The sequence below is a fragment of the Battus philenor genome, unplaced genomic scaffold (genome assembly GCF_028537555.1).
Source record: "Battus philenor isolate CCGP_79_NKW_IND1 unplaced genomic scaffold, ilBatPhil1.0.hap1 SCAF_10, whole genome shotgun sequence".
NCBI lineage: Eukaryota > Metazoa > Arthropoda > Insecta > Lepidoptera > Papilionidae > Battus > Battus philenor.
In genome coordinates this window covers 11,164,270-11,190,980 of record NW_027181662.1, presented here as the reverse complement: position 1 = coordinate 11,190,980, position 26,711 = coordinate 11,164,270, and the positions used below count along the sequence as shown (strand labels likewise).

Sequence of the window (26,711 nt, the reverse complement as noted above, 5' to 3'; positions counted from 1 at the left end):
ATGGTCGCTAGGTCGATAAGGTTCTGGAGACCATCGAAGAACTCCGACGGGAATCCGAGCTCCTGCTAGGGTAAAAGATAAGTGAGGGCAGCTTCGCTTCTCTGCTAAACGGTGACGAACTGTTTTCGAACTGGCCTGCGTTTCTCAAATGTTGCAGAACGATAATTGAGGATGTTATTAATAGGAATAAAGGCGAAAATAGAACAGGTCGTGCAAAAAATAAAAGGAATAGGGGAAAAAGGAAAACATTTATGTGAAATAAATAAAGCTAAAATAAACAACACAGAAACTTATGTAAATATGCATATTTTAATTAAGGACATATGTTACAAATAAAATTATAATGTTCTGTCCCATAAACACGACAGGAGAGAGCGAGAAGCCTTCAATAGCGAAGGCCATTAAATAAAATAAGGTAGAGACCATGGAACAGCAAACATAGCGTAGAACATCCACCTGCAAGGTGGACAACCGATATTTTTTAGGTCATCGTGGACTGAATGCATGCAGCCAACGAGACTTATTAGAAATCTATGGTGGAAGTCTATGTTCATTAGTGAACGTCCTACGTCTGAAACGGTCATGATGAAGTTTGCTATTCTCTTTGTGTTATCATAATTAAAGTGATATCTTGATGACTTAAGTGAAGGAACAAAACTACACGATGACATATTACCGAGGTCATCGATTACTCAATCATGTCTCTGTTAACGGAAATCAATAAATTAAATGAAGGCGGAGTGTTCATTACATACATCCTGTTGTATGTACTGTTTAAATGTACCCACAAAATAAAGTTTAAAGTAGTTTTGTAATCGGCATGTAACGTGTAACTTGCTTGCCTTACTCTCGTTTTGTTAATTAATAATGCATTTATGAACAACCTTTCAAGGAAATGTATTAGATTTAGTTATTGCCGTGTTAAAAGACAACTTTTAATTATTCACGATAGATAATTGGTTTATATTTGATTTTTTCATTGAAATTCAATAGACGTTTTAAATTTGCGTGTAGTAATCATAAAAATATATAGTTTAGAAAAATAATAATTGTAATAAATGGTAATATGGATACATGATTGGCTTTTCAGTCCATGTAAAGTCTAACTTGAAATCTTACTAAAATATATCAAAGATATTTGTGTTAAACGATATTAATTACAATTATTACAAAACATGTAAAAATACAAACAGCCAAAATTGTGATATAACTGTCGCAACATAATAAGAATTCATATAAATGTAAAAACAATTAATTTATTTACACATTCATATATTTTATAGGCTCATCATTATTATCATATCAACTGATGGAAGCTAACTGCAAATCATGCATATGCGCAATGATAACATTTGTCGTAGACAAATTGAAACTATCGACAAAGCCATTATCCAAAGCTAACAACACGTAAAAGTACATTGACACAAAACAATAACCTCATTATACTGAAATTTGTTATAAGAAAACAACTGTAATATGATTGTGCCAAAAAAAATAATAAGTAAGTAAAAAATATCTATACAGTATGATTGGTTGTTTGTAAAATAGCTTTAAAGTAGTGAATGTACAGCTCATTTGTCTGCAAAAATCTTTAAAGCTTTTACACTTATTTTCAATCACGCATTATAAAGTGATTACTTTAAAACTCTTTTGAAATGCGACAAGCTGATAAGTTCTGGAAGTACAAATTCTGCATGGACTACAAGGATAGTAATAATAATTAATTTTAATATGTAATAATCCGAAATTTGAAAAAATGTTTTGTTACGGTATTATTATTACTTTATTTATTATTTATGAAAGCATCGGTTTTTGGATTAGGTGTACCATACATTAATTGACAGCAAATGGACTATGCATTCACCACTTTTATGCTTTACACCTATAACTAATCATCCAGTATATAAAAATGTTGTACATAATATTAATATTTTTAACAGTATTGTAAAAACTTCATTCCTTCACTTCTTGAATAGACTATAAATACGAGTATATACATAGACAGCTTATAAATATATTTTACATGCTGGTGTAAAATATTTATTAATTTATGTGTTAATAAAAGAATAAATGTTAAAATAGATTTACTAAATTTAGACTCCAAAATTTTTTGTTGTTTATACAATTCTTACTACTTACATTACTACACTATATTAATATAATCGTGTATATAAAACATTTAAAAAAATTTAAATTTCGTCGTTATTGACCAGGCCAGTTATAACGTTTTCTTCTATTATCAAATATAAAAGTATATTACAAGTCAACGACCTAAGAGATATATTTACGAATATTTTCGTAAATGTACTCCTTCATTCGGCCTACATTTGGCGATTGTACGCCACGCTGTATCTAATTACGCGGTTTCGTACTATGTTAATATTTATTCGTGACAATATTCTTCGCAACTTGTCGTTTCAGTGTACAACTCCTAATATATACCGTTCTAAACGAAGTCGGTCGTGGCATTAGTGAATATTTATCAATGCCTTTTTTGAAAAAAATATGTTAAAGAATTTTTCATCTTTTTATAATCTACAGACATAGTATAATATTTATCTAAAAAAAAATCAATATTTTTAAACAGTTATAAAATAGTTTCTTTACATTCTTATTATCTTAGCAAAATAAATTAATTAATATCGCTTCTCCTCTGAATAAGTGATATAAAGCATTAAAAAACCGGCATATTAATTCATGATTTCCGGCTTGCTTGGCGATTAAAAGCCGAAAAACGAAAGCAAACATAGTAAATGTCAACAACTCTGCTACAGTACCGTTAACAAAGATCAGTAGCGTAATGGTTCTAGAGCTGCGACTTACCTTACGTCCCGGGTTCCATTCCCGGCAGGCACACACTTTTGTGTGAATTAATATAACGGCCAAATTACGTAACGGTAAGTAAAATATATGCCTGTCCGTCCGCTTTTACTATGTCTCATCATTGTTATTAGAGTTCTTTACTACTATAAATACCTACTATTAATCATGAATAAATTTATTTTAGGTTTCATTTATTTTTTATACACTGTATTGTTCTCCTTCTAAAAATTATTACATTCCTTCTATATCTTATGGAATAAATAAAAAAATCTTTTGAAAAGTGTCATATACCAGGCTAAAATAAAATATTATAAAGATCTCAAAATGAAGCGCGCAAGAACTAAAACGTTGTCGAACAACTTTAAATTTTTTGAACAGATGGAGATGTTATATGATGTTATATATAGTTGGAATTTAAACTATCAAAATATCTACACACATAAATAGAAGGTCGAAGGGTTCTCAATTGTCGACCACAAACCAGTACAACTCTCAACCCCCACTGGGTAGATCACCGACATAGTCAAGTCGCTGAATGCGTGCAAAACACATGAGACACCCTGGCGAAATTTGAAGAAGGCCTATTCCGCGTTCGTCCAATGGTGCCTCCATTGGCTGACAAGATGATGATGCGTTAGCACTAGCGCTAAAAAGGTCGGGCGTGTTCCTGTCTACGTATATTCAAGCCTTCCCGTGATTACTAGTGCAGCATTAATGGTTGCAAAGCAAACAAAACGTAGGCAATATGAAAGTAAAATAAACTGCTCTATTATCTATTGAAATTAATGAAAATATTTTTATTAATGTTGCAGGGCGCTATTACTAGCGCTATGGGGCGCCTATGTTGCCGCGTTAGCACCTCTAGCCATCCCGGCCGATGACGACTGCGCGTTGTACCTCACTGGACCAGGCCGCTCATCAGCCTACGACTACAGCCTCAACTTACTCAAGGGAAACTTGTAAGTCTTGCTACATAAAATCTACAAGTCCACCCACAAGGTGGACAGACGACCTTGTTAACGTTGTTTGACGATGCCGAACGGCGGCTGCTCGTGGAAATCTTTGAGGGAGACCTATGTCCATCAGTAGAAGAAGACTTGTAGCTGAGAGATGATGATGATATAAATCTTCTGTGATGGCTTATGACTCAGAAACATGGTTTCTTATTGACAAGTTCACAGTCACTCAACGACCGATGGAAAGACCAGGATTTCACATAAATATTCTGTGGCTGAAACTATAATGATCAAAAATTATTATGCAATTCAAACAATTTGAAATATCATTAACTTTTTATACAATATTTGGAGGCAGTATACCAATTCGTAGATTTTCCTTTATATTTTTCATAAAGAAATTCCTTGCTTAACATAAAACGAATAATATATTTTATCAAACGTCAAGTCAGACACCTGTTCCGATGAAACAAACTAAGTGTGACTATATACATTTTAAAGTAATATAAAAATATTTTTTTACTAAAAATCTAATCAGTCTAGAGGTGGGCACATCATCTCCTTTAGCACACAAACGATCTTTGTCAATTTTACATCTAGCAATAGAATTCTAAACATTATCTCCATAAAATTATGTTATAAAGTTTACTTTTAATTTGTGTAGTATTCACATTATGCACAACGTAGATGTTTATCACAACAGATGTAAACCTCAATAAACCACAGCTGTACGAAGCGAGTGTAATTAATTCAACTTCATTTAAATTATGTGTTTATAGTTTAAAATCAACATAGTAAATTTAAATAATAATTAAGATGAATATTTATTACGCAGGGTCATTAGTTAAACCTGTAAAAGCTTTGAAAAGGTGTATGTATAACTCGCTAATTATCAAAAATTTTAAAAGATTATACATCTATTTCCAGTCACTTTGAATAAATTGATCATTCCTAAATATATCACACTATTTTAATTAAACGCAACAGCCCAAAAACTTTTGCAATTTAAATTCCAAAGAGACAGATAGCAAACAATAATTTATTTTAACAAGTAGTACTCCGAATTTTGTGAAGACTTTTTTCTACTATTTTACCATTACGTTATTTATTTCTGAAACCAATCATTTATGGATAGAGTGTATATACATTAATTGACATGATGAACTATACACTAACCTCTTTAAAGCAATCAACATTTATATGCAATCAACCTGTATATTGTCCTATTAACTTTAATAGTTTTTTTGTTAACATAAATTATCTATTACGTTAACTTTAAATTTAATTGATAGTTTATTTATTAAATGACTGCATTTGGTTTTTATATTGCCTAACCAAAACAGTTTATAGACCTAGGTGAAGTATTATTCGATTTTATTGGAAATAAGGCCTGATATAAATGCACTTGGAAAATAATAGTAATAAATAACACTAAGTATTAATAAAGTAGTAATAAAGTATTAATAGATAAAAGTAAGTATAAATAAAGTATATTAATAAAAAAAGCTAAACAAAGTACGCAGTTCAGGTTCGCGCAGCGCTGTCGTGCTCCTCTGTTAATGTCTAAGAAAGCGCATACATTATTTCTTTACTGCTGTCATACAATGCCACTGTCTCTGTTACAACACACGTAGACAAACTTGGCACAGTCTCGTGACACAGTTCTCTTCAATCTTCGCATAGCTATATAACGTCAGCGAGTATTTTGTTTTTGTATACGCTCATGTGAACACAAAAACGTTTCGAAATGACGCAACACTATAACGTTTTACTTGTGAATGTACATACGTACGTATTTACGTAAACCATCACTGAGTACCTCTCTAAATGTAAGTAACGATGACTTTTGTGCAACTATTAAAGTGTCATCGAAAACGATCAACTTATCCCTTCACTTTTCGGCATATGTTGTGTATACAGAATGATTGGAAATAGGTGTAATAGTTTTAAAGAGTCTATGTATAGCTTATTAGCTGTCAACTATACATTCACCCCCTAAAGGCTTTAACTACCTTCCTGTAACCCACTATAGAGTGATCGCTCTCAAATAAACTACAATAATTAATTTATTCTCACATGCGAGAGGCTAATAACTTCTGGCAGTATAAATTCTGCAGGGATAGTGAACAATAATTAATTTTAATCCGTAATAGTCTGAATTTTAACTCGTTTTTACCTACTATATTATCAATTCGCTTTTTTTATTATTTATACAACCGTTTATTTCCGGATATGGTGCACTCGTCGTCGTTGTTTCAGTCCATAGACGCCTACTGCAAGACATGTGCCTCCCCCAAAGATTGCAGTGTAGTATTAGATACGTAAAGGACGCTACTACCGTCTTGGAGATTTGTTTGTGAGCAGTGGCAATTCTTTGTAATCAATGGACAAAGTAATATTTTAATTATAAGATTGTATCTCGGGTACCGAACCCGCAACCTTAGATCGCAAGTATCAGTTCTCTACCGTTGAGCTGCCACTGCTCGATAAGGTGTACCTTAGATTAATTAACGTCAAATGTAAATTGACCATTACATTTACCCTTTAAAAGCCATACATTTATTGCAAATCATCCTGTACAAAATATATTTACACACATTGTGATCGCATCCATTATTAAGTATTTCATTATCTAATATATATCCCACATATATTATATTTCATAATCGAATATACTGATTAAAATTCATTTATAAATTTGTTTGTTAATAAAGTTGGAATCTTAAGTCAGTCTTAATATAAATCAATAAAAAAAAGTATAACTATAGAAAAATACAATAGGTGATAGGTCGCAAATGTAAAAACTTTTAGGAAATAATAAAGAAAGTAACGATATAGTTACATTTATTATTACTATTTTCATATTAAAATTAATTATTTAACTGACAAAATAAAGTAAATAGGTATATAAGCTTAAAGTATTTTAGTCTGTCGCCCTAGTATTAACTCTGTTCTTGCAGTATAACGGCAAATAATATATATATATATATATATATATTTATATATACACACTATATAATATATATACATTCATATTTATCCCATCTAGTAATGAATAGATAGGAAACATCGAAAAGGAGAAACGTAAAAGTTAACTGTTATAATGTAACAGTCATTAGCTACATCGAATTGCACGTTTCGCCGGTCACGAACTGACCCAATGACGTAATGCTGGTAACATCCAGCTATCAACAAAGCTACCATCACGCATTCTATTAGGCAACTAACCGAGCGGTTCCACCGCGTTCACTTTCAAATCCTTTCGCTTAATCTTAATAAACCTCTTACCTTGATACAAAGATCATCCGTAACATTCCTTTTGAACTGTCTATCATTACTTCTTACAGGTCGTGATTGATATGTTCAACGACTGTGACCATAAATCACATTATATATTGATATTGAGTTCAATTACGCAAGGTTGCGGTTAAACTTTGAAAATCTCATAACCATTTAAAAGTTCGCGAATCAATTCAAGGATACATTCAGAATTCCCTTAAAGATGTTAAGTTTATAATTAAGTAACGTTTATGTGATATCAGAAATGTAGATAAAAACTCGTTGAAAATATTTAATATAAATATAATTTTTAAGAAGGTTAAAAACTATTTTTAATCTAGATTTCTATTTCGAGGTACACATAATATAATTTTAAACTTATTATAATTTAGAGAATACTAAATGTAAATACGAGTTTGTTAAAACAAGGGACGATGAGAGTTGGGAGAATAAAATTAAAAACCTCTTTTCTATTTAAATAGACAACGGTTGTGCTAATTTCTAAATCTTTACAAGCCTATCTAGACCGATAAATCATAATTAATGGATATAACTGCATTTTTATTACAAGAGCCCTTTTAAGGTTATTGAGCATGTCGTCATAACTGTCTGCGCCTCATACGTGTTCATATGACGGAGATATTTAGTACCGTGCTTAGATAACGGCCTGACCCCTCTGATATCGTTTGTCCACGGCACACAGCCATTATTAGTCCCAGTACGGTTGTAGTCACTCATAATACATCTCCAACATAATCTGAAATACCGTTATGGACTTAGCTTAACGGGTACGTCCACTTTTGTTGACATATTGTAGAAATTCACACAACAAATCGAGACAACATTCGAGTTTCTTCCACTTTCTATCGCAACGGTCGCACCCTGCTCGTATTATACACGTTCAATTCCGGTTTATATATGGCCACTTCCTGATCGCAATTATAGATATAATTATATTTACTTTTGTAACATAACTAACACCTACGATTATTACTTCTTTTCACTTTTACCATACTAATTAATCCATTACCTGAAATACCGGAATTTCGACAGTGCTATTTTTCTGTTTTCTATTCATTAACTTTCTTTATTTACTGGTGAAGTGTTATTTGTTTATCAACTTCTTATTTAAAGATCTCTATCATCCGTAAGACGTCCAATGTTAAACACAGACGTGTCCACACATTTCCAAAAGGATTGATTGAAATCGGTTTGCATCTAGCGATTTCCGATTACCCTAACGAAATCTATACGAAGCAGAGGATAGCTTGGTAAGATGTGAAGCCCTTGTCAGTGACTAAATCCGCAACCTACCATCATAAGTTTAATTGTTCTAAACCTAATGGCTAAAGAGTAACTAAATCCAAATATTTTAAAAATTTCTTTACTTTAAAATATTCCAAATCATTACGATATACTCAAATTTATTTGTACACAATTATTTTATGAAAAGCTAGTCGTTCTAACCATATAAGATGGAATATTTGCAAAAAGAGTAATAAGCGCATATAAAATCTTGTCTCCAAGCGCTGCAAGATGCCGACGCACCATAAATAGGAAAGCTGTTAAATTCATTCACTGAAAAGGATAAATTAGAATTGGTTTAAAGTGACGGAATAAAAATGTTCTGCAACTACTTCCTTATTGACTTGCACCTTTTGGTTTTAGTCCGTATTGCAAATTACTGGTACAACAGCATTTTTGATAATTTAAGATGCAAATTCAAGTAAGTGCAAAGTTGTCGATACTAATTTTAATTAAAATCCAAAAAATCTTTACGCAAGTAACATCTTAATTTCATTTACACGCACTTTTAAATCGTCAATTATTTTAAGTTTGTAAATAGTAACCTTCCACCCGTTCATAAATACAACTGTTATTCTTTTAAATAAAATTTACATTATAATGTCAATCATGCAAAAGAGTCAACAGAACCAAGTTCCATACGTTTCACTACACTAGAAAGTTTTTAATGCCATTATAGTTTTTTTTTATTATATAGTTTGCAAAGTTGAAAATTAATAGAAGGAATGTCTGAGATATGTGGACCGTTTTTTATATATGCGTACGCTCAGTTCCATGAAGAATTTGTTAACTTTTTCAAGATGGCAATACCTACCGTTTTATTTATCACCATTTTTCGATATAAACTTGCTTTAACTTCTGCCTCGACAGTAAACGAGTACACTTTCACAAAATACCTACTTATGATTGTAATTTATCGCCTGTATGTTTTCGATGGGTAAATTCGAAGCTGAATGTTTATAAGCCCGTATTAATTAATAATGTACCCGTCGCGTAAAATGCGTCGATACGCATATTCAAACATGCAAATAAACATTTTGATGTTTATTTGCATGTTTGCATAAATTCTTTTCGCGCCATATTATTTGCTATATTAATATAACATAATGATATTACAATTACGCGTGATAACTTTGTTCAGAAAATTTTTACTCTTATTTGGTGTCTTTTTAACTGAAAACATTAATAGTATAATGATAAAAATTTATTTAAAAATATCGATTTACTTCGATTTTTACATATTTTTTGACACAGATGATCGGAGAATGTAGTTCGTTTTCTGTATTTTTACTTACAATTTTTTAACATAATTATTAACCTATAATTCCAAAAAAAATAATAAATAAAGAATGTAACATAATTTAATACATGTACCATCAAATGTACCATTAACGTACTATCCCTTATACACATTGCAATTAAAGATAGAGCCTATATTTAGTATCACAGATTCTTCCGTTTTTATGTTTTAAATACGCGTATGATAATTTCAAACTTTATAATTGTAAACACACAGCAAAAATAAGCTCCGAAATTAATATATTTATTAGCTCGTAAACAGTTTTGGACCATTTGAAAAGTAAACTCTTAAACTTTTTTTAACAGAGTTCGTTGACTTTTACCAATCAGGTAATACCAGTAATGTTTTTACTATTTTATTTTTTACTCCATTCAAAGTTTTTTACTATGTCTTTTATACAAAGATTACGACAGCTAACTTAGATTTTTTATGTTCAATACTATCATTATCATTTCAGCCGTAGAATATCAACTGCTGGACATAAGCCTCCCCATAGACTATTTTTTTATAATGCTTAAATGTATGTTACGAAGTTACTTTCAAAATCGTACATTCTTGTTAGTATATTCGTACATTCTTTGTAAATACACATTGTAACCTATTTTGAAATTATTAAACATGATTTTTTTTTCATTAACTGGAAGATATTCATTTTTTTTTTGTTTTAGCGGTTACGACGGACAACACACTTGCATTACTTACGAAGCAATCAACCAGGCGTACCTTGATGCGAGGAACAGAATCCGTGAGTCACTGAATAATAAATCCACGTAAAATCTATGTCACGTAGTTACCTTTATAAATATTTCTTATCAAATCATATTAATTGTAAAAATTAGTTACTTAAAATATTACGAATACCATGGACAGCAAGACCCATCAATAAGTCCATCCCGGCCAGTTTAAGACCAAGGCTCTCTACAAATTGCTACCTACGAGGTATTTGTTACACTACACCTCAGACAACCAGATACCTTTACAAACTACTGTTCGTAAAGTAAACGTTAAAAGACCATGTGGGCGATTAAAATGAGTGACAGGAAAAATGAAAATCAATTTAAACGAAGTAACAATATACAACTTGTAATAAACAAAATATGTGAAAATCATCTCTTAAGTATAACCTAGGCTAGATTTCATTGGAAGTATTATATTTACACTAACACGTAAATTATAACTGTTTCACGATAATAGAATAGATAAACTTGGTCAAAATAACGAGTGTATGTGAATATGCGAATGCGGCAACATACTTTTTTTAGTAGACAAAACTGAATTGTCTTTTTGTACTAATTAGTCTCATCATGTTTGATGCTACTTTTATAAGACCGTAAAAGACAAATTAACTATAGTGCTACCGCAATCGCTGTACGGCGGCATAGGTATGCGCGCGGCGAAATAGGCGGCCACTGTTTTCCGTCAGTCAACGTCACTTCTTTCTATAGACCGAACTCTCACTACTGCTTTAGTCGCATTTGAAATTCTAAGGGTTTGAAGTGGCAGGACGCAGACACCTAGCCCAAACCCCTTTTTAAACTAACGAAGCTCGTTGGCTCGTGTAGGATTCTATACTAGGGCCGCTATACTACTTTTTTACTGGATTGGGATGCCGACGAACTCTTAGATCGCATCGGCAGATGCTACATGAAGTGATTAGCTTTAAGGGCTCCCGTGGGATGACCTCGTCTTGTGTTCTTACTCATTGATAAAATTTGATTAGCATTCCGACACAAAGGAACCCCAAGGGCCGGACATCAACTTGGACGGTTGCTATTGCCTGGCTAATAACACTATTAATACCAAAAAAAGTGTTAGCTGCGAAAAAGTGACGATGACACTTCTACCTAATCAGGGATTGGCGTTATACGATCCTTTACCTTACCTTTGATATACGATCCGGCCTTTTTTACGACGAGACAACGAGTTATTGAATAGTGACGATGATGGTGTGCAGTACGTCTTGTCTTATTGTCGTTGCGTCGTCCGGAACTCACCGATATGTCTCCGTCTCCGGAAAGATTACTTAAACAATTACATTTTTCAAAATATTTCTCATATTATATTTATTATATTTATATGTTACATTACAATGTGATATGCACAATTCTTTTGTAATACTCGGCAATTATTATGATTATTTTATTTTATTCACCAGTCGTAGCGCAACCAAAAGGCGATTGGAAAGCAGAAGACTTCGCGAGTGTCGGCGAATTGGTTCTCGACATCTCTATCCAGTTAGCCCGAACGTAAGTATATATTCAGTAAAACATAATCACAAAAATATATTCCAGACCAGGTATCTTTAAAGATATTTTCAAGCTCTGGTTCTGAGATTTTGAGTAACCCGGATAAAACAAAATGACGCATTTTTTTGTTTATACTTATGAGTAATGCAACATTTAACAATTCATTAAGTCTGAAAAAAAGAAGTTGTTTTACGTTGAAAGTTCAAAAAAAACGTTCAGACCGCTTACCAACTTTGAAACATTTATTAAGTAATCTAGAAGAAAACGTGCATTGCAAAAATTGAGTACGCATTTAAAGGTCAAATTTTAATTGATACCTTTATATAGTGCATGAAACTTAAAGATCACGGCCGAAATACCAACTCCGAGATCACAATTCAGGATGATAACGCGTTCTGATAATTACCGCCGGAGCTCGACAAAGCAGCATGTATTCAATGCTTTATTCGTGATACAGTACCTTCATGATGGAGTATCAAAGTTTTGACTGGTCATTACTAAGCTGACCTTCGACGCATACTCTCTTTATCCTGGTTTAGATTAATGACATATACTATGTATAGTTACAAGGTTGCCATAAATAATGACCACGAAACGAATCCGTTCTTTTGTTTAGCAGAGTTAAAGTCTAAGCGATTGATCAAGTCAGGGTCTTGTGTACCCACGAACAGGGAAGGAATTCATTCATGATTTTAAATTTAAGGTCACCATAAAAAAAATAAGCTATTTCTTGTTAAGTTAATGTGCAAATTTATCTAACAATAATCGGTTAATACAAGTTTATATTCATTTTCATCTAAGTGAAAATTTAAATATGTTTGCCTACTGTAAGTGTACACAGTCCTAGCTATAATTATGCTAGCTTATATCTAAACGTTAATAACTGAATAAGAAAGAAAACAAAATTAAACGGATCATCATTGATTTATTGGAAGCTAAAGCAACTTACAATATATATAAACACCTATTTCAGTGTTTATAAATACTCCGTATCTATAACTCTTTTTACATATTAGCCATGTAATAAAAAAAGTATAACATTTAAATTGATAATCGTAAAAAACTTAAATTTGTGAAAAATGGTACTTTGCAAATTTAAATGTATAAAAATTGCAAAAAAATAATATCTCTACGTCAACTGCGTAACATGAATGAGTAAACAAAATAATTGTTAAATTTGGAGCATTACACTGACAGACGGTTGCAAAACGACCTTTAAAGAGTGAGAGGTAGGATTTTTAAATGTCATCCCATTTAACTTTGAGCTTAACAGGAGCTGAAGTTGATATACATTAATACCGGATTTGACTAACACTTCGAATAGACAATTTAAACCGTAACAATATAAGATCAAAGCTAATTACATAATACGTTTACCACAGTAAAGGAACGACATAATTCGATTTGCTATAATAATACTTTGTAATATAGACTTAACTTCAAAATAATTTTTGTTTACCCATTTATAGAGTATATTATATTTAAGATATATATTTTTTCAATTATTGCAAACAATATTAAAAATAAGGAAACAAAATATACTTGATTAATAACAAAGGTTAATGAAAAAAATTATAATGTTTATGAGCAAATGATCATGCTAGAATACAACTAACCAAATCGTCGTTAATTTTGCTTTTTGAAGTAATACAATATACGAAAACATTATCAAAAGAAAAATTACTTTTGTTTTTGTAAACTACTCCTTGAACGTGATTCCTTTTCTTTCGCGATTCTCTTGTCTTTATATACAACCAGGTATTCGTAATTTTTCTGCCAAACGGATAGGTTACATAAACCTTTACACATTCCTGATTTAATGTCGAGGAACATTTCTTGTGGAATTATCGCGGATCGCTTTTCATGATTATAGCACACGTGACAAAGTCTATTTATCACACCGTTTTAAGAAATATTACTTTTAAATTAAATAAACAATAAATGTTAGATTTTCAAAGTACAGACTACTTTTTAATCGGTCACATAAATAAAAATCTTATGAAATGATCGTCGTCATTATGAAACACCGGAATCCCTTAAAAATAACGCATATTTAAAAAATAGCTTCACATTGTTATTTCATCTCGTTAATAAAACATGAGCTTTGATTCAAGGCCAAATAATATTTGTTAACGAAATATGTGTTAACTGTGTTAGGTAATGTTTTCATAACAACAAATTTATCACAGTGTATCGTTAAGAGATCTAAGACTAACGAAATCTCATGTTATGATAGACTTTTTGGTATTCATATTTACTACTTTCTAAATTAGAGTCATACTGTTGTTTGTATTGTATCAAAATTTATGATTGATCTGCTCCTTTGTTTATTAGTACTTGAACACCGGTGTAATTCAAAAGTTAAACAATACTTTTGTAAGTACTCACAGAAGTTTTGTTTACGCGATAAGAATCTTCGTATCTTTAAATGTCAGTAAAAGTAGTATTGAATAAGAACAAAATTATCAAGTTGATAATGGCATTGTTTGGAATCGTTCTAGAAAAATCGATACACTTGTATTGTTCACCACTACAGCCACAATACATTTGTGTTGTCATTTTTGCGCATTCGAGAATTAAATTTGAACGCCAAATTAAATTTGAACACTATTAGTGATGTGGTCGCTGCCATTTCCCTATGGATAAAATTGGTAATTGTAAATAGTCTTTTGTATACATGTAAATACAGCACCTCGATCAAACCTCCATCGAAGTTCGCGCCTTTACGTGCCCGGGTGGTAATTTACCTACACTCGCTGTATGTATTATTTATCAATGGTTCATTTCACATTTTATACTTTTACATGTCGGTAAAAGATTGAACTGATTTTTAAGAGTCTCTTTATATTTAAGTGGTTAATAGTTTTACGTAAAATTTAAAAATCAAGTAGTAATTAATATTTAAGGGCCTCTGACTTTTGTTTTCATTTTCAATTTACGATGCATAAGACCATATGAACAAACTTTTTTATTCGGTCAATGTTACCAAACAGTTGTAATTATGTTAATGTCTCAACACGTGCGCTCCCCTTTTATTTGCAACCGAATTGCGTTAAAAATGTAAATGCCAACTTTTGTTCTCAAAACATTAAAAATTTCATATATAAATATGTATGAGATTTTTATTGCAGTCTATATCAAGATCGAAACTCGTCTTTACAAAAGATCTTAGATTAACATATGTATATGATAATTTTTATGATAATATAATATTTACTGATATAATTAAATTTCAAAGAATTTGTTAATATGACATAAACATGAACGTATATGAATATTCTAATAAATTAAGTATTACGACTAAGATTTAAACAATTTAAAAAAAACATTATTTGAAGTTTTAATTAACAATACCTTCTTACATTTGATTAACTTTATAAATTTAATCACAAACGCTGTAATATCATAATTAAGAATTGCCATAAAATATCTTACGATAGCATACAGTAACCCTGAACTACATTCCAATTGATATTGACCTCGATTGTTAAGTACCAAAATGTTACTATACTGAAAATAATTGTTCTGTGACTAATTGCCTATTTAAACGAAACTATAAACAGAGATGTTAACTTTTCGCCACGGCCAGTTTAATGTTTGGTCATTTGAATGCTTTTATGATTATCCTTATTTGCAAAACAGGAAGTACTCTTTTTTATAATAAATTATAGACAAAGACGTCAAGACCTTATGGCGACGGAAAAAATAAACCACGTTACTGTTTTATAATTTAAAATTACTTTTAACAATTTTAGATAAAACTTTAAATAACGCCTCGATCACCTTTATCAGCTATCAGTGAAGATGGGTGGAAGAAAGAGTAAATCTCACTTTAATAATTAACCGACTCTAATTCACATAACGACCACACTAAACGGTTGCACTTATTTATGAGCCGCGTATCTGACTATCATTTTTGTATAATGAATAACTTGATAGTATATATAACGTATATAATATAAAAGCATAGCTCGCTGATGCTATTTCTGATTGTTAGACGCAGCCGTATAAGCCACGAGGCTAATAACATGAATTTCATCCGAATCTATCGATAGAAACTTGAATGAAATTAAAGCTATAAGGCATCCTTCAACTTAAAACAACGACGTTTCCAAACATACCCCGATTTGAAAAGAGCCCACAACAAACTCAAACGGATCATTTTGTTGTCACCTTCACAATGTTCTTTATACAGTAGTTGAGCAATTCATTTCCAAGCTCTATTATCACCTAAAATTCTTCACACTATAATATGACTGTTTTTGATTTTTTTATGTGCTAACAGACACGCGAGTGTATTGTTACACAGTTGCTTACAAAACAGTTATCAATCCTATGAAGTTTAAATAAAGGTGTAACAAGCATTTCTTTGTTTCTGGTTTTTCTTTATTCATCTGTAGATGGTACCTATAAAGATGATCACTATTAGGTTTCTCTCATTTGTTTTGTGTTGTCATTACTACATATTTACTTATATTTCTAGATACGGACTAACATATGAGGAGATAGAGAAAGGATTGCCTCTAATTGATACATCACGTACACTTATTCGTGAGGTATGTCCGCCAGTGTTCTCTCACGTGGAATGTCGTGCTGGTAAATATCGTCGACTTGACGGTCTTTGCAACAATCTCCAACATCCTACATGGGGTGCTACCATGGCTCCATTCCAAAGGTATCTTAATTTTTTATTCTACACTTATCTTAAGTATAAATCTTAAGTATAAAGCGACAAAAGTCACCATAATTTTAAAAAAATGTATTATATTTTGCTGTATAATCGATGTTTTATTACTGAAAATTATTTAAATGCGTGAAAGAAAATGTTTACAATCAACAATTACATGGATTCTTTGTTTATTCGTATTAGGATATAACAAATACATTGTATCTTGGTATTATTATATTCTAACAGACGCGTATGGTAAAAATTTATAAACAGTGTTACTTTATAAAGAAGGATTGGTAAAATTTGTAAAAGCTTTAAAGGAGTGAATGTACATCTCGTCGTTTCCATATTCATCGGCATGTTCATTGCAAGATATAGGCCACCTTCAAACATATCTATGAAGGGATATACCATAATCGCCACGCTTGGTAGGCGGGTTGACGATCGCAGTGTGGCATTATGGTATGCAAAGGAAGCTGCTGCCCATCCTTGGGGAATTTCTTTGTAAGCAGTGCTAATCCTACATAAATAATGCACAAAGTGTTCACAAATTATTTATGATTGTATTCCGGAAATCAAACCTGTGACCTACGATCGCAAGTCTCAGACTTCAATCGCGCTACAATACTATTATTATATATCTCAATCGCTGTCAATTAATCTATGGTATATCGTATATTTATGATTATATAACAAGGAAAATAATTTTCAAGATTCAGATTACAACATAGAAAAAGTAATAATTATTTATTTTCTGTCCCTACAGACTTTGTACTACCTGAATTATTTAGCCCGTCGCATTTCAAAAGAAGACATATATTAATGTTACACAGAAAGATTATTTTATAGATGGCAATTGGACGTACCTGTAAAAGTTTTAGAGCTTTTTCTGACTGATGAGCTATATGTTCAGCCCATTAAAACTATTACATCTATTACTAATTATCCTGTACCCATTTAAGAAACAGGAACTTTAGTTGGATTGTTGATTTAACTCTTTTTCAAACATATTCTTCTCACAGCTCTTTGTGTGCAACGATAGTAATCTAAAGACATATTGCAGGTTAATCGGTCCATTATTCGCGGACGGGATCAACGCGCCTCGAATCTCCCACAGCGGCCGCGATCTTCCGCTGTCTCGAGTCGTGTCGCGTACTATGCACCCGGATGACGGTTTCCATGATCACGCCGGAACCGTCATGGTTATTGCATGGGGACAGTTCATGGACCACGATTACACTCTTACCGGCACACCCCTTGGTGAGATTTTAATAATGCTTAATTTTTCATCATGTCTTGACCAGTAATGATTTTTATAATCATTTTAGCGTAGTACAGACAACCTTGTTCTGGCCGTCGGAAGATACACAATGTAGGCTGCATCTCTAATGATCTTTTCTTTTTAAATATGCCTTTTCTTGAGAAATTTGTTGCCTGATAGAGAATACTTAAACGGCATTAAGTCCGCTATTATAAGTTATTAAAGTAGTAAATAAATGAAAAATGTCAAATACTACAACAGTTTTAGCAATGTTTGCCAATAAAAACGCTATATAAACAAGTTAATATTTTTGTCAGTCATTTATGATCAATTATGGAAGAATTTTATCTTTAAGATTAGTTTTAAACTAAAATCGATTTACTTCTATTATATGCATGGACTTAAAAAGCTTTTATTCGACATATTTTTACGCTATTTAATTGAATTACAATCGACTTAATTATATTTGTTCTGTCTTTTCACTATTAAACAAGGTAAATTTTAGTTAACTGAATAATTTTATATGTACTCAACCCCTACATTCATTCCACCCACCATTCATTTGATTTTAACAACAAGTAATATACAAGTAATGCGTATTTGAAATTTCATTGTAAATTTTATCTTTATAGATCCTGTACACCGCAACGATCCCGAAGAATGCTGTAAACGCCCGCCGCATCTCAAGCATCCGTACTGCAACGAAATTAGAATCCCAGAAGACGACTACTTCTACCGGCTATTCGGCGTGAAGTGTTTGGACTTCGTGCGTGGCTTCCCTTCGCCACGGCCCGGCTGCCGTCTGGGTAAATGATTCAAAGAATTTAATTTATGCAAAGGAAATTATTTTATTAATAATAACTTTTATATACACTTATCACTTATATGTCTGGAACTAAAAAGTTTAGACTTAAAGTCTAATACCAACTTTCACAGAATAGAAATTAGGGGAAACGCAAGCATTTCGTGAGTGATAGCTTATTTATGTATATAACTAGCATCATATGTAATGAATTCTATAGATTTATATTTTAACCGTAATTATACTCAAAAATGTAAGTAATACCACAAAAATAAATATAAATAAATTACATATAATTGACGTCTCTAGAATAAACGATACAATTATATTGTCAAATTTACCATCTATACATTGATTTATTTGTTACAATTTCAACATCATTATAATATGTCGTCCAAGGCCCCGCAAATGGTAAAGACAATTCAATTGTGTGATTATATTATCGTTTCGCACGGCATGTCATACAGGCATCTTGTCAAACTTGCCTTAAGTCGAGTTCGGTGCCTTGTCTCGACCACAATCGGTTGCTTGCGGTCAATTTGCGAAATTTTAGATATCACTCAAACATCAACCAGAGGTGAACGTGGAATATTACTTTCATTTCTAAGCATAATAAATACATACATAAATTATAGACGTCGAAGTTAACACAAATCTTAAATAACGCCTACGACTGCATGATAAATATTGTTTTTAATTTACTACAACATAACAAAGAAGAACATGTTTTTAACATGATCAAAACGGACGTACATATCTGGGACAATGCGCCGTAACGCAAAAATGATCGGGCAATATATTTTGAATTTGATTCATACCAATCCTCAAACTTGCTTGAATTTGCGGGTATGTAATTCTCTAAAGAAGCTCTATCCTATGCCGCACTGTTTTAAATACAAGCTCAAGATAGAGCTTCATTGTCAAAAACTAATAAGATATAAGCGAAGTCTATCGTAACTTTGTGGCTGATTGGGACCTGAAAAGAATTAAAAACCTCTACGATAATTTACACGGGTTTAATCCATTACTACGATATAATCTAATATTTAACTTGCCGCTAATTTTTGAAAATACGAGAAAAAAAAGTAATCAGTATTTTTTTTTCGAATTTTAAAATAACTTTTTTTTAATATTATCTTTAAACTATTCAGTTTTAAAATTTTTCTTAAATTATAAATACGGTTGTAGGGTTATCATTTTTAAAGATGAATTAATGATATTATAATTAATTAACGATTGAGTAATTTAATGCACTAATGATGTGTACGATATAAGACCACATATATCTTCTATTTATTTCGTGTTAATTGTACTAACATCAGTGCGAGACATCAATTTTTTATGTAAGTTTATGCTATGGACCATGACGAGACATTAAAAGCGTGAGACCAGTCACAGATCCGTCTAGGGCTGTCAATACACGTTAAATACATAACTAGCTATATTTTAAAAAGGTACAGATTACTTACATTTACGTAATATTTTATTTTTATGTATCCAAAGTTTCGAGTTCTAGCCCTATACCTATAATCACGAATAGGAGTGATGTGTTAAACGTGCATTTCATAGTTATTATGAGATACCTTTGTTGATTATTTTATTTTGTCCAATTTATGCAGAGTTTACTCACGGTTACGTGTAGTCTTATAGTGTTAAATTTTGTATTTTAATTGTCTAATTATATTTAATATGGAATCCCCGATTGATGAATGTGTCATCTTATTTATAGAAATTTAAAATTTTCTTAGCTCCATATGGTTGAGACGAAAAATGTTGTGCGAATGAGATAGTAAACAAGTGCCTGCTAAATTAAAAAGATTAACTGCATAACTTCATAATCAAAAAATTTAAAAGTTAATAAAAGTGCTTATAGATATTTTAAGTTTAACAAAGATAAAGGCAGTAACTTGAATTTTTAATAATTATCTTTTATTTTTTTTATATTGGTTATAAGGATTTATGAAAACGTAATCATACTTTTGATAATTATAAGTATACTCCTTATAACATCAGTATATTTTGTATGATTTTTTTTTAAATTTTCCCTTTCCGATTATAATTTATACGAAGATCGTGTTCGCATAGTATGGACATCCCTAGTGACCAGCATCGTCTGCCGCAGTGAGAGGCGAAAGTTAATCCGTTACGTGCAGCCGGTGATCCTAGGTTGCGCAATATAGTGCGGAATATTGTTACAGGGCAATCGGACTACTCGTAAACAACTTCACTTTGTACCTCTCTCTTTATGGCCTTTTCGATATAGTTTCGATGCTATTTATTACGATTTATGCGAAAATTATTGATCTTCTGTTGTTATTTAATCATATTTTAAACTTTATTTTATAAATATTCTTCTATTCCATAGTAAAAATTCTTCCCTATCCAATTTTTTTTATCTGAAAACAGGATGTCGCAGTGCATGTATGTAAGGTCCTTATTAAATAACTTTTTCATGGTTTTCCTTTTCAAACCCGTCAGAAGAGCCAACATTTTCTGCTTGTGAACACTTCGCGTCCTAGACGCTTTGGTAACAGTTGGCGTTCTAACGAATCGAAGCTGGTCATATCTCTTCTAGTCATCGACGCTTGGGTCTTTATTAAATCTCTTAATCGTGCTATAAACAAATCTTTGCGTGATATTTAAATTTTGGACCAAGTCGAAAATCGTGGCTGGCGAGTGACCACAGCGATGTAGAACATCGTAAATCTAATTTAAACGTTATACTGTTAAAAAAATTTTTAAAAATCGAAGGCATAAAAATTCCATATTTATTTTGAAATAATATTTTTTACGCCAGTAAAAACATTTAAGAACCGTCTATGTATATACATAGTTATTAGATATAGATGATGCAAAAACAAAACAAGGCTTTACAAGGCTCTTTAAAATATAACAAGGATATAATATTATTTCCTTAACCCACATCAATTTTACGTTTATTTATTAATTTATTTCAGTCAATTAATAATACAGTGTAATGATTTATTGATTGATACTTGTAGTTAAAATATTTACAGCAACCTATCATTAGAATGTAATTTTACTTCTAAAACATATTACTTACTTATGCAAATGGCAATAAATAAATCTTGTGCAAACAACGTTAAGAAACCATTTACTATGAAGACTATTAGGTTAACATGTACCGTTGCAAAATATTACATTACGCTCAACACTGTAATCATTGAAAATATAAATTTTACACATACCCGTAGTACGTATTGATGGATATCGTTATTGTGTATGTGGATATAAAATCAGTAGTAATGTAAGTTGAAATCTGAACATAGTATTACTTGCTTAAATCGTTATGATTGTTAAGAAAGTTTACGCTTTAATAAGCTGCAACTCTGAATTTTAATGATCATCATCATCATCTCAGTCCCCGGCCTCTTCTATAGATTTTCAATAGAATGAAAGCGGCCTGCATTTAGCGTCTTCTGATGACATCAGCTTTTCGGTCGTTTGTTCACCTTGTGGGTAGGTGTCGTAACCTGCACTTGCCGGTACATGGTCTTCACTCCAAAACTTTAAAGCCCCAAAGGCTACCCGTTCGCGCAATGATACCTGCTCACTGCCTACTTCCACGTGCCAATCCGCTAAGCTATGTCGTTTACTTTCTTTTGTTTACGGATCTATGTTTTACCGATTCGATCTCGTAGAGAAATCTTTAGGTTCCGGACCGGCAAACGCAGCGTAAGACGTCCGCCCATAAGGTGGATAAACAACCTTGTTAAGGTCGTAAGGAGACATTGAATCCAAGCTTCGTTTCCTATTGGCCCTATTGGAAATCTCTGGGCCTACATCGAGCAGTTGCGGCTGAAAAGAGGTCCAATCCGTTGCTTATATTTCTATTCGGACCGAAGTCCTTCGTTTAATGTAGACAATTTAATTTCATTTGAATTACTTGTTCGAATTTGAACTATGAACCCGATATTTATTTACAATTAGTTGCAAATACCTTACAAAAAAAACCTCTAATTCTGTCTACTACGGTCAAGGGAGAGATTCTAGACCTCGACTTTAAGTACCTCACGGTCATATTTGTTTTACATTCAGATAAATGTTAACGGTACGAATAAAAGGCATGCCCCACTATTAATAAAGTAGCATAAAATTGTTTAAAATTAATTGCATCGCTTACGGATACCAATTTACCGTTTGCGCTAAATTGAGTAGTTTAACAAAATCACGCCACCATTCAAACTACAGTAAATTAATATTATACGGATATCCTAATCTCTTGTAAACGTTTTAAACAACTTTGACATTCTTAACGGAAACTAATAACTTTTGTAGTATTTTACCACAGACATTTGACCCAAATTACTTAATATGTTAAGATTTAATTATGTCTTTCAATGGCTTATCTTCTTTAATTGTAAATATTATTTGTACCGTAAAATATATTTACCTTTAATTATAATAGATTTTTAAGTAACTTCTGTTAAAGCTATTGCGACCATCTTCGTTTTGAAAATTGTTTGTGAGCCAGAAATAAATTAAAAGGTAGAGAAAAACGCTTTATCTAATGAAATGTTTTGAAAAATATACTGTAAAAAAACAATACATAAACAGATACGATATTTCCTGTACAAATTATAAAAAAAACGATTTATGTATATTCTCTCTCATCACATACTAATAAACTTTTTACATCACCAAGGTTCAAGAAATCCGTTCAACACGCTGACTGGAGTTATCGACGGAAATACTGTATATGGCGTGACCGACAAGTTCTCCAGGTACTAACTAGATATCTGAATTTAGTTTTAGTCCAATCCAGTAATTTGCAAATAAATTATATGTTTAATTCAAGTCGTTATACCTTTCGTATGGCAATAAAATTTATAGCTTCCTCAATTAGTGAATGTTGATTAAAACAAAGCTTATGTGACTTGTAATTATTATTTAATTTACATGGATAATATTCAAAATCATGTTTTAATAACTCGATTTTTAAGGAAATAATAAATTTATAAATTACTTTTCTTTTCGTATATACTTCTGGCAGGCATCAATAAAACGCACGAACAAATAAACATTTATGAATATATATGATTAATTATACAATACGAATGTTGTATTATATTACAGAAAGCTGCGTACTGGATATGGTGGTTTATTACGTATGAACCCGGTCTTCAAAGAGTATGGTCTAAAAGATCTACTTCCACTGAAACTTGACATTCCTGATGAAGGTTGCACTAGACCGAACAAAAATATGTACTGTTTTGAAGCAGGTAGGTTAATTAATTTCCTTCTTAATTTTACAGATAAAGATCTCAGTTAACCTTGATTTTCATTCGTTAAACAACGAAAAATGATGAAAAAATATATATGAATAAATAATATTTTGACTACTTTCTATCTGAAATTGTGTCAAATCAATAAACAGAATAATTAAGTTAAAGTAAATTGATATTAAACAACAGATATTTCATTTAACTAATCAAAAACAATACTTTAGGTGAGATTCGTGTAAATGAACAGCTGGTGTTGACTGTCATGCACACATTAATGGCACGTGAACACAACAGAGTGGCAGAAGGCCTTGCAGCAGTCAATCCGCACTGGGATGACGAAACTCTGTTCCAAGAAGCGAGAAGGATTAATATCGCTGAAATACAACACATAACATATAATGAATTCTTGCCCATTTTGCTAGGAAAAGATGTTATGGAAAAATTCGGTTTGGTACTAGAAAAACAGGTAAAATTATTCACTAATACTACTCTTTGTTAATTTTAGTTTTAAATACCAAGTCTTGCCATAAATATTGTTGCAAAGAAATACGTTTTTTAATGAACGTTACAGTGTGTTAATTTAATACAGTAATATAAAACCATTAGAAAAAAAAGCTTATTCGAACATTGTTCAAAGTGGTCTCGATTGTTTGCATCGCAGCCTTTCGCAGTCGCGTTGAGGCCAGTTATCAATTGCAACACGCACTTTTTCTACGGGAAAGTTCTTCACTGCCAATCGTATGGGTAGATTTAGGGACTCCGAATTATTATGAAAGTTTCCAAATTCGAAAGTAATATTTTATTTATATTTAATTATAACCAGACTAAGTATAAGGTTAATATCCATTGCTTTCTTTAACGGATATATAAATAAATATGATCTATCTACACCCATGTAAAGTGGTAGCCCATCCGTAGAGGATTGAGACTTAAGTTCGTAAGTCACGGGTTCGATCACCGGAATACAATCCTGTAATTCTCATTTTGTTCATTAATTATATATAATCGCCACTGGGATGGGCAGCAGCGTCATCTGCGTACCATAATATACACTACGATTGCCAACTCGCTTGCCATCCTAAAAGAGAACTTACTCGGCCTTCAATATCAAGTTTACTTACTATAGCTCTTATAGGTATAACATTTGTCCCGAATATTTTTTTTAAATTACATCCACAAACAGTGCGGGCTATGCCAAGGCAAAGGACAACTAATTTGTTATAAAGTAGGTTATACGTGTTATAATAGGATGAATGTTACAGGGCTATTGGAATGGATATGATCCAGAGGTAAACCCTGATGTGCTCGCTTCTTTTGCGGCTGCCGCATACCGTTTCGGACACTCCCTTTTACCAACTGCAGTTGAAAGATGGTCAAAGGCTCACAAATTCATTGGTAAATATTACACTATTAAGCTAAAAGTCTTAAAACTGTTAAAGAAATAGTAGCAGTATATTACATAATGGGTATATAACATTTTAAAAAGTTAAAACATTAGACATAAATTTCAAAATTTCTTTACAGCATCAAAACGATTATCTGATCTCATTCGAAGACCATACGACTTGTACAGAGCTGGAGTTCTTGATGAATACGTGATGGGCTTAATGAATCAAGTAGCTCAGGCTATGGATGATTCTATCACACAAGAAGTGACAAACCACTTGTTCAAGAAAGTAGGAGCCCGCTTCGGAATGGATCTAGTATCACTTAACATGCAAAGAGGTCGTGAGTTCGGACTACCTGGTTATATGGAATTCAGAAAGTTCTGTGGGTTATCCGGCGCTGACACTTTTGAGGAATTATTCGGCTCCATGCCTAATGAAACAGTACGGAAATATGAGACTATATTTGAACACCCAATAGATGTTGATCTTTGGTCTGGCGGTGTATCAGAACGCCCTCTACCTGGTTCAATGTTAGGACCAACTTTTGCTTGCATTATTGCAACTCAATTCTCTTATTCAAGACGCGGCGATAGATTCTGGTAAGATCATAGCAATACATAAACAAATAATAATCTTTAGACAAATATTAATAATATGGTTTTAATTCTTTTATTTCCTTTTTTGTTTCTTTAGGTTCGAGCTGCCTAATCAACCTTCATCGTTTACTCCGGAACAGTTAACAGAAATTAAAAAATCTCGCCTTGCTCGCATTATCTGTGACAATACTGATATCATAGATACCGTGCAACTCTATCCAATGGTCTTACCAGATCACGAATTGTGAGTAGCAACCATAAAAATTATAATAAACTCGTTTATATTAGCTATCACATAGCTAAGCAGTTTTTCGTTATTTTAAATACACAATTTGAAGAAATAAATACATTGGTAGGACATGATTCTTAATATCCCATGCTAAACATTACTATGGCTGCCCCCGCCAGGAAGTGTAGAGCTACCGGAGACTAGTGACTAAGTCCTTTCGTCTACCATATGCTTCGGTACGTGCCGAAACTCAGCACAGGACACTTGGAGCAATCGATAAAAAACCTAAATTATTTATTTACGTATAGGAATACGAGGATAAATCTTTTTTAGTTTTAGGAGCTTTAAAGCACAATTAAGTGGAAAAATTTATATTAAATTAATCTCTTTTTGTATTATGTTTACAGAAACCCACGTGTTCCGTGTAGAAGCGGTATTATACCGCAAATGGACTTCAGCAAATGGGCGGATCCACTTCCGTTCCACGGCGCAGCGAAGCAATTTGTGAGTAGTTTCACGTACAACCCCTTTTTGGGCAAGAAGTAGTCGCACCGGCACCAAGTATTTATTAAAAACTGTAGTCAATAGTTATAGAAGTAGATTAACGTATT

The 26,711-nt window shown here is 32.1% G+C and overlaps 1 protein-coding gene across 1 annotated transcript; it reads left to right on the top strand.

Annotated features, from left to right (window-relative positions):
- On the top strand, positions 1-26,711 carry cysu (Curly Su). Its single transcript, XM_068768611.1, has 14 exons — positions 1-11; positions 3,636-3,782; positions 10,332-10,408; positions 11,819-11,909; positions 16,393-16,584; positions 17,642-17,838; positions 18,472-18,645; positions 23,308-23,386; positions 23,739-23,884; positions 24,112-24,353; positions 25,150-25,282; positions 25,412-25,874; positions 25,969-26,115; positions 26,508-26,711. Exons 1-14 carry the CDS (start codon positions 1-3, stop codon positions 26,644-26,646), a joined length of 2,238 nt encoding a protein of 745 aa, XP_068624712.1. The 3' UTR covers positions 26,647-26,711.

Coding starts and splice junctions, on each gene's coding strand:
- cysu (XM_068768611.1), top strand. Junction 16,585..17,641: donor ACCATGGCTCCATTCCAAAG/GTATCTTAATTT, acceptor GACATATTGCAG/GTTAATCGGTCCATTATTCG. Junction 25,283..25,411: donor AAAGGCTCACAAATTCATTG/GTAAATATTACA, acceptor ATTTCTTTACAG/CATCAAAACGATTATCTGAT.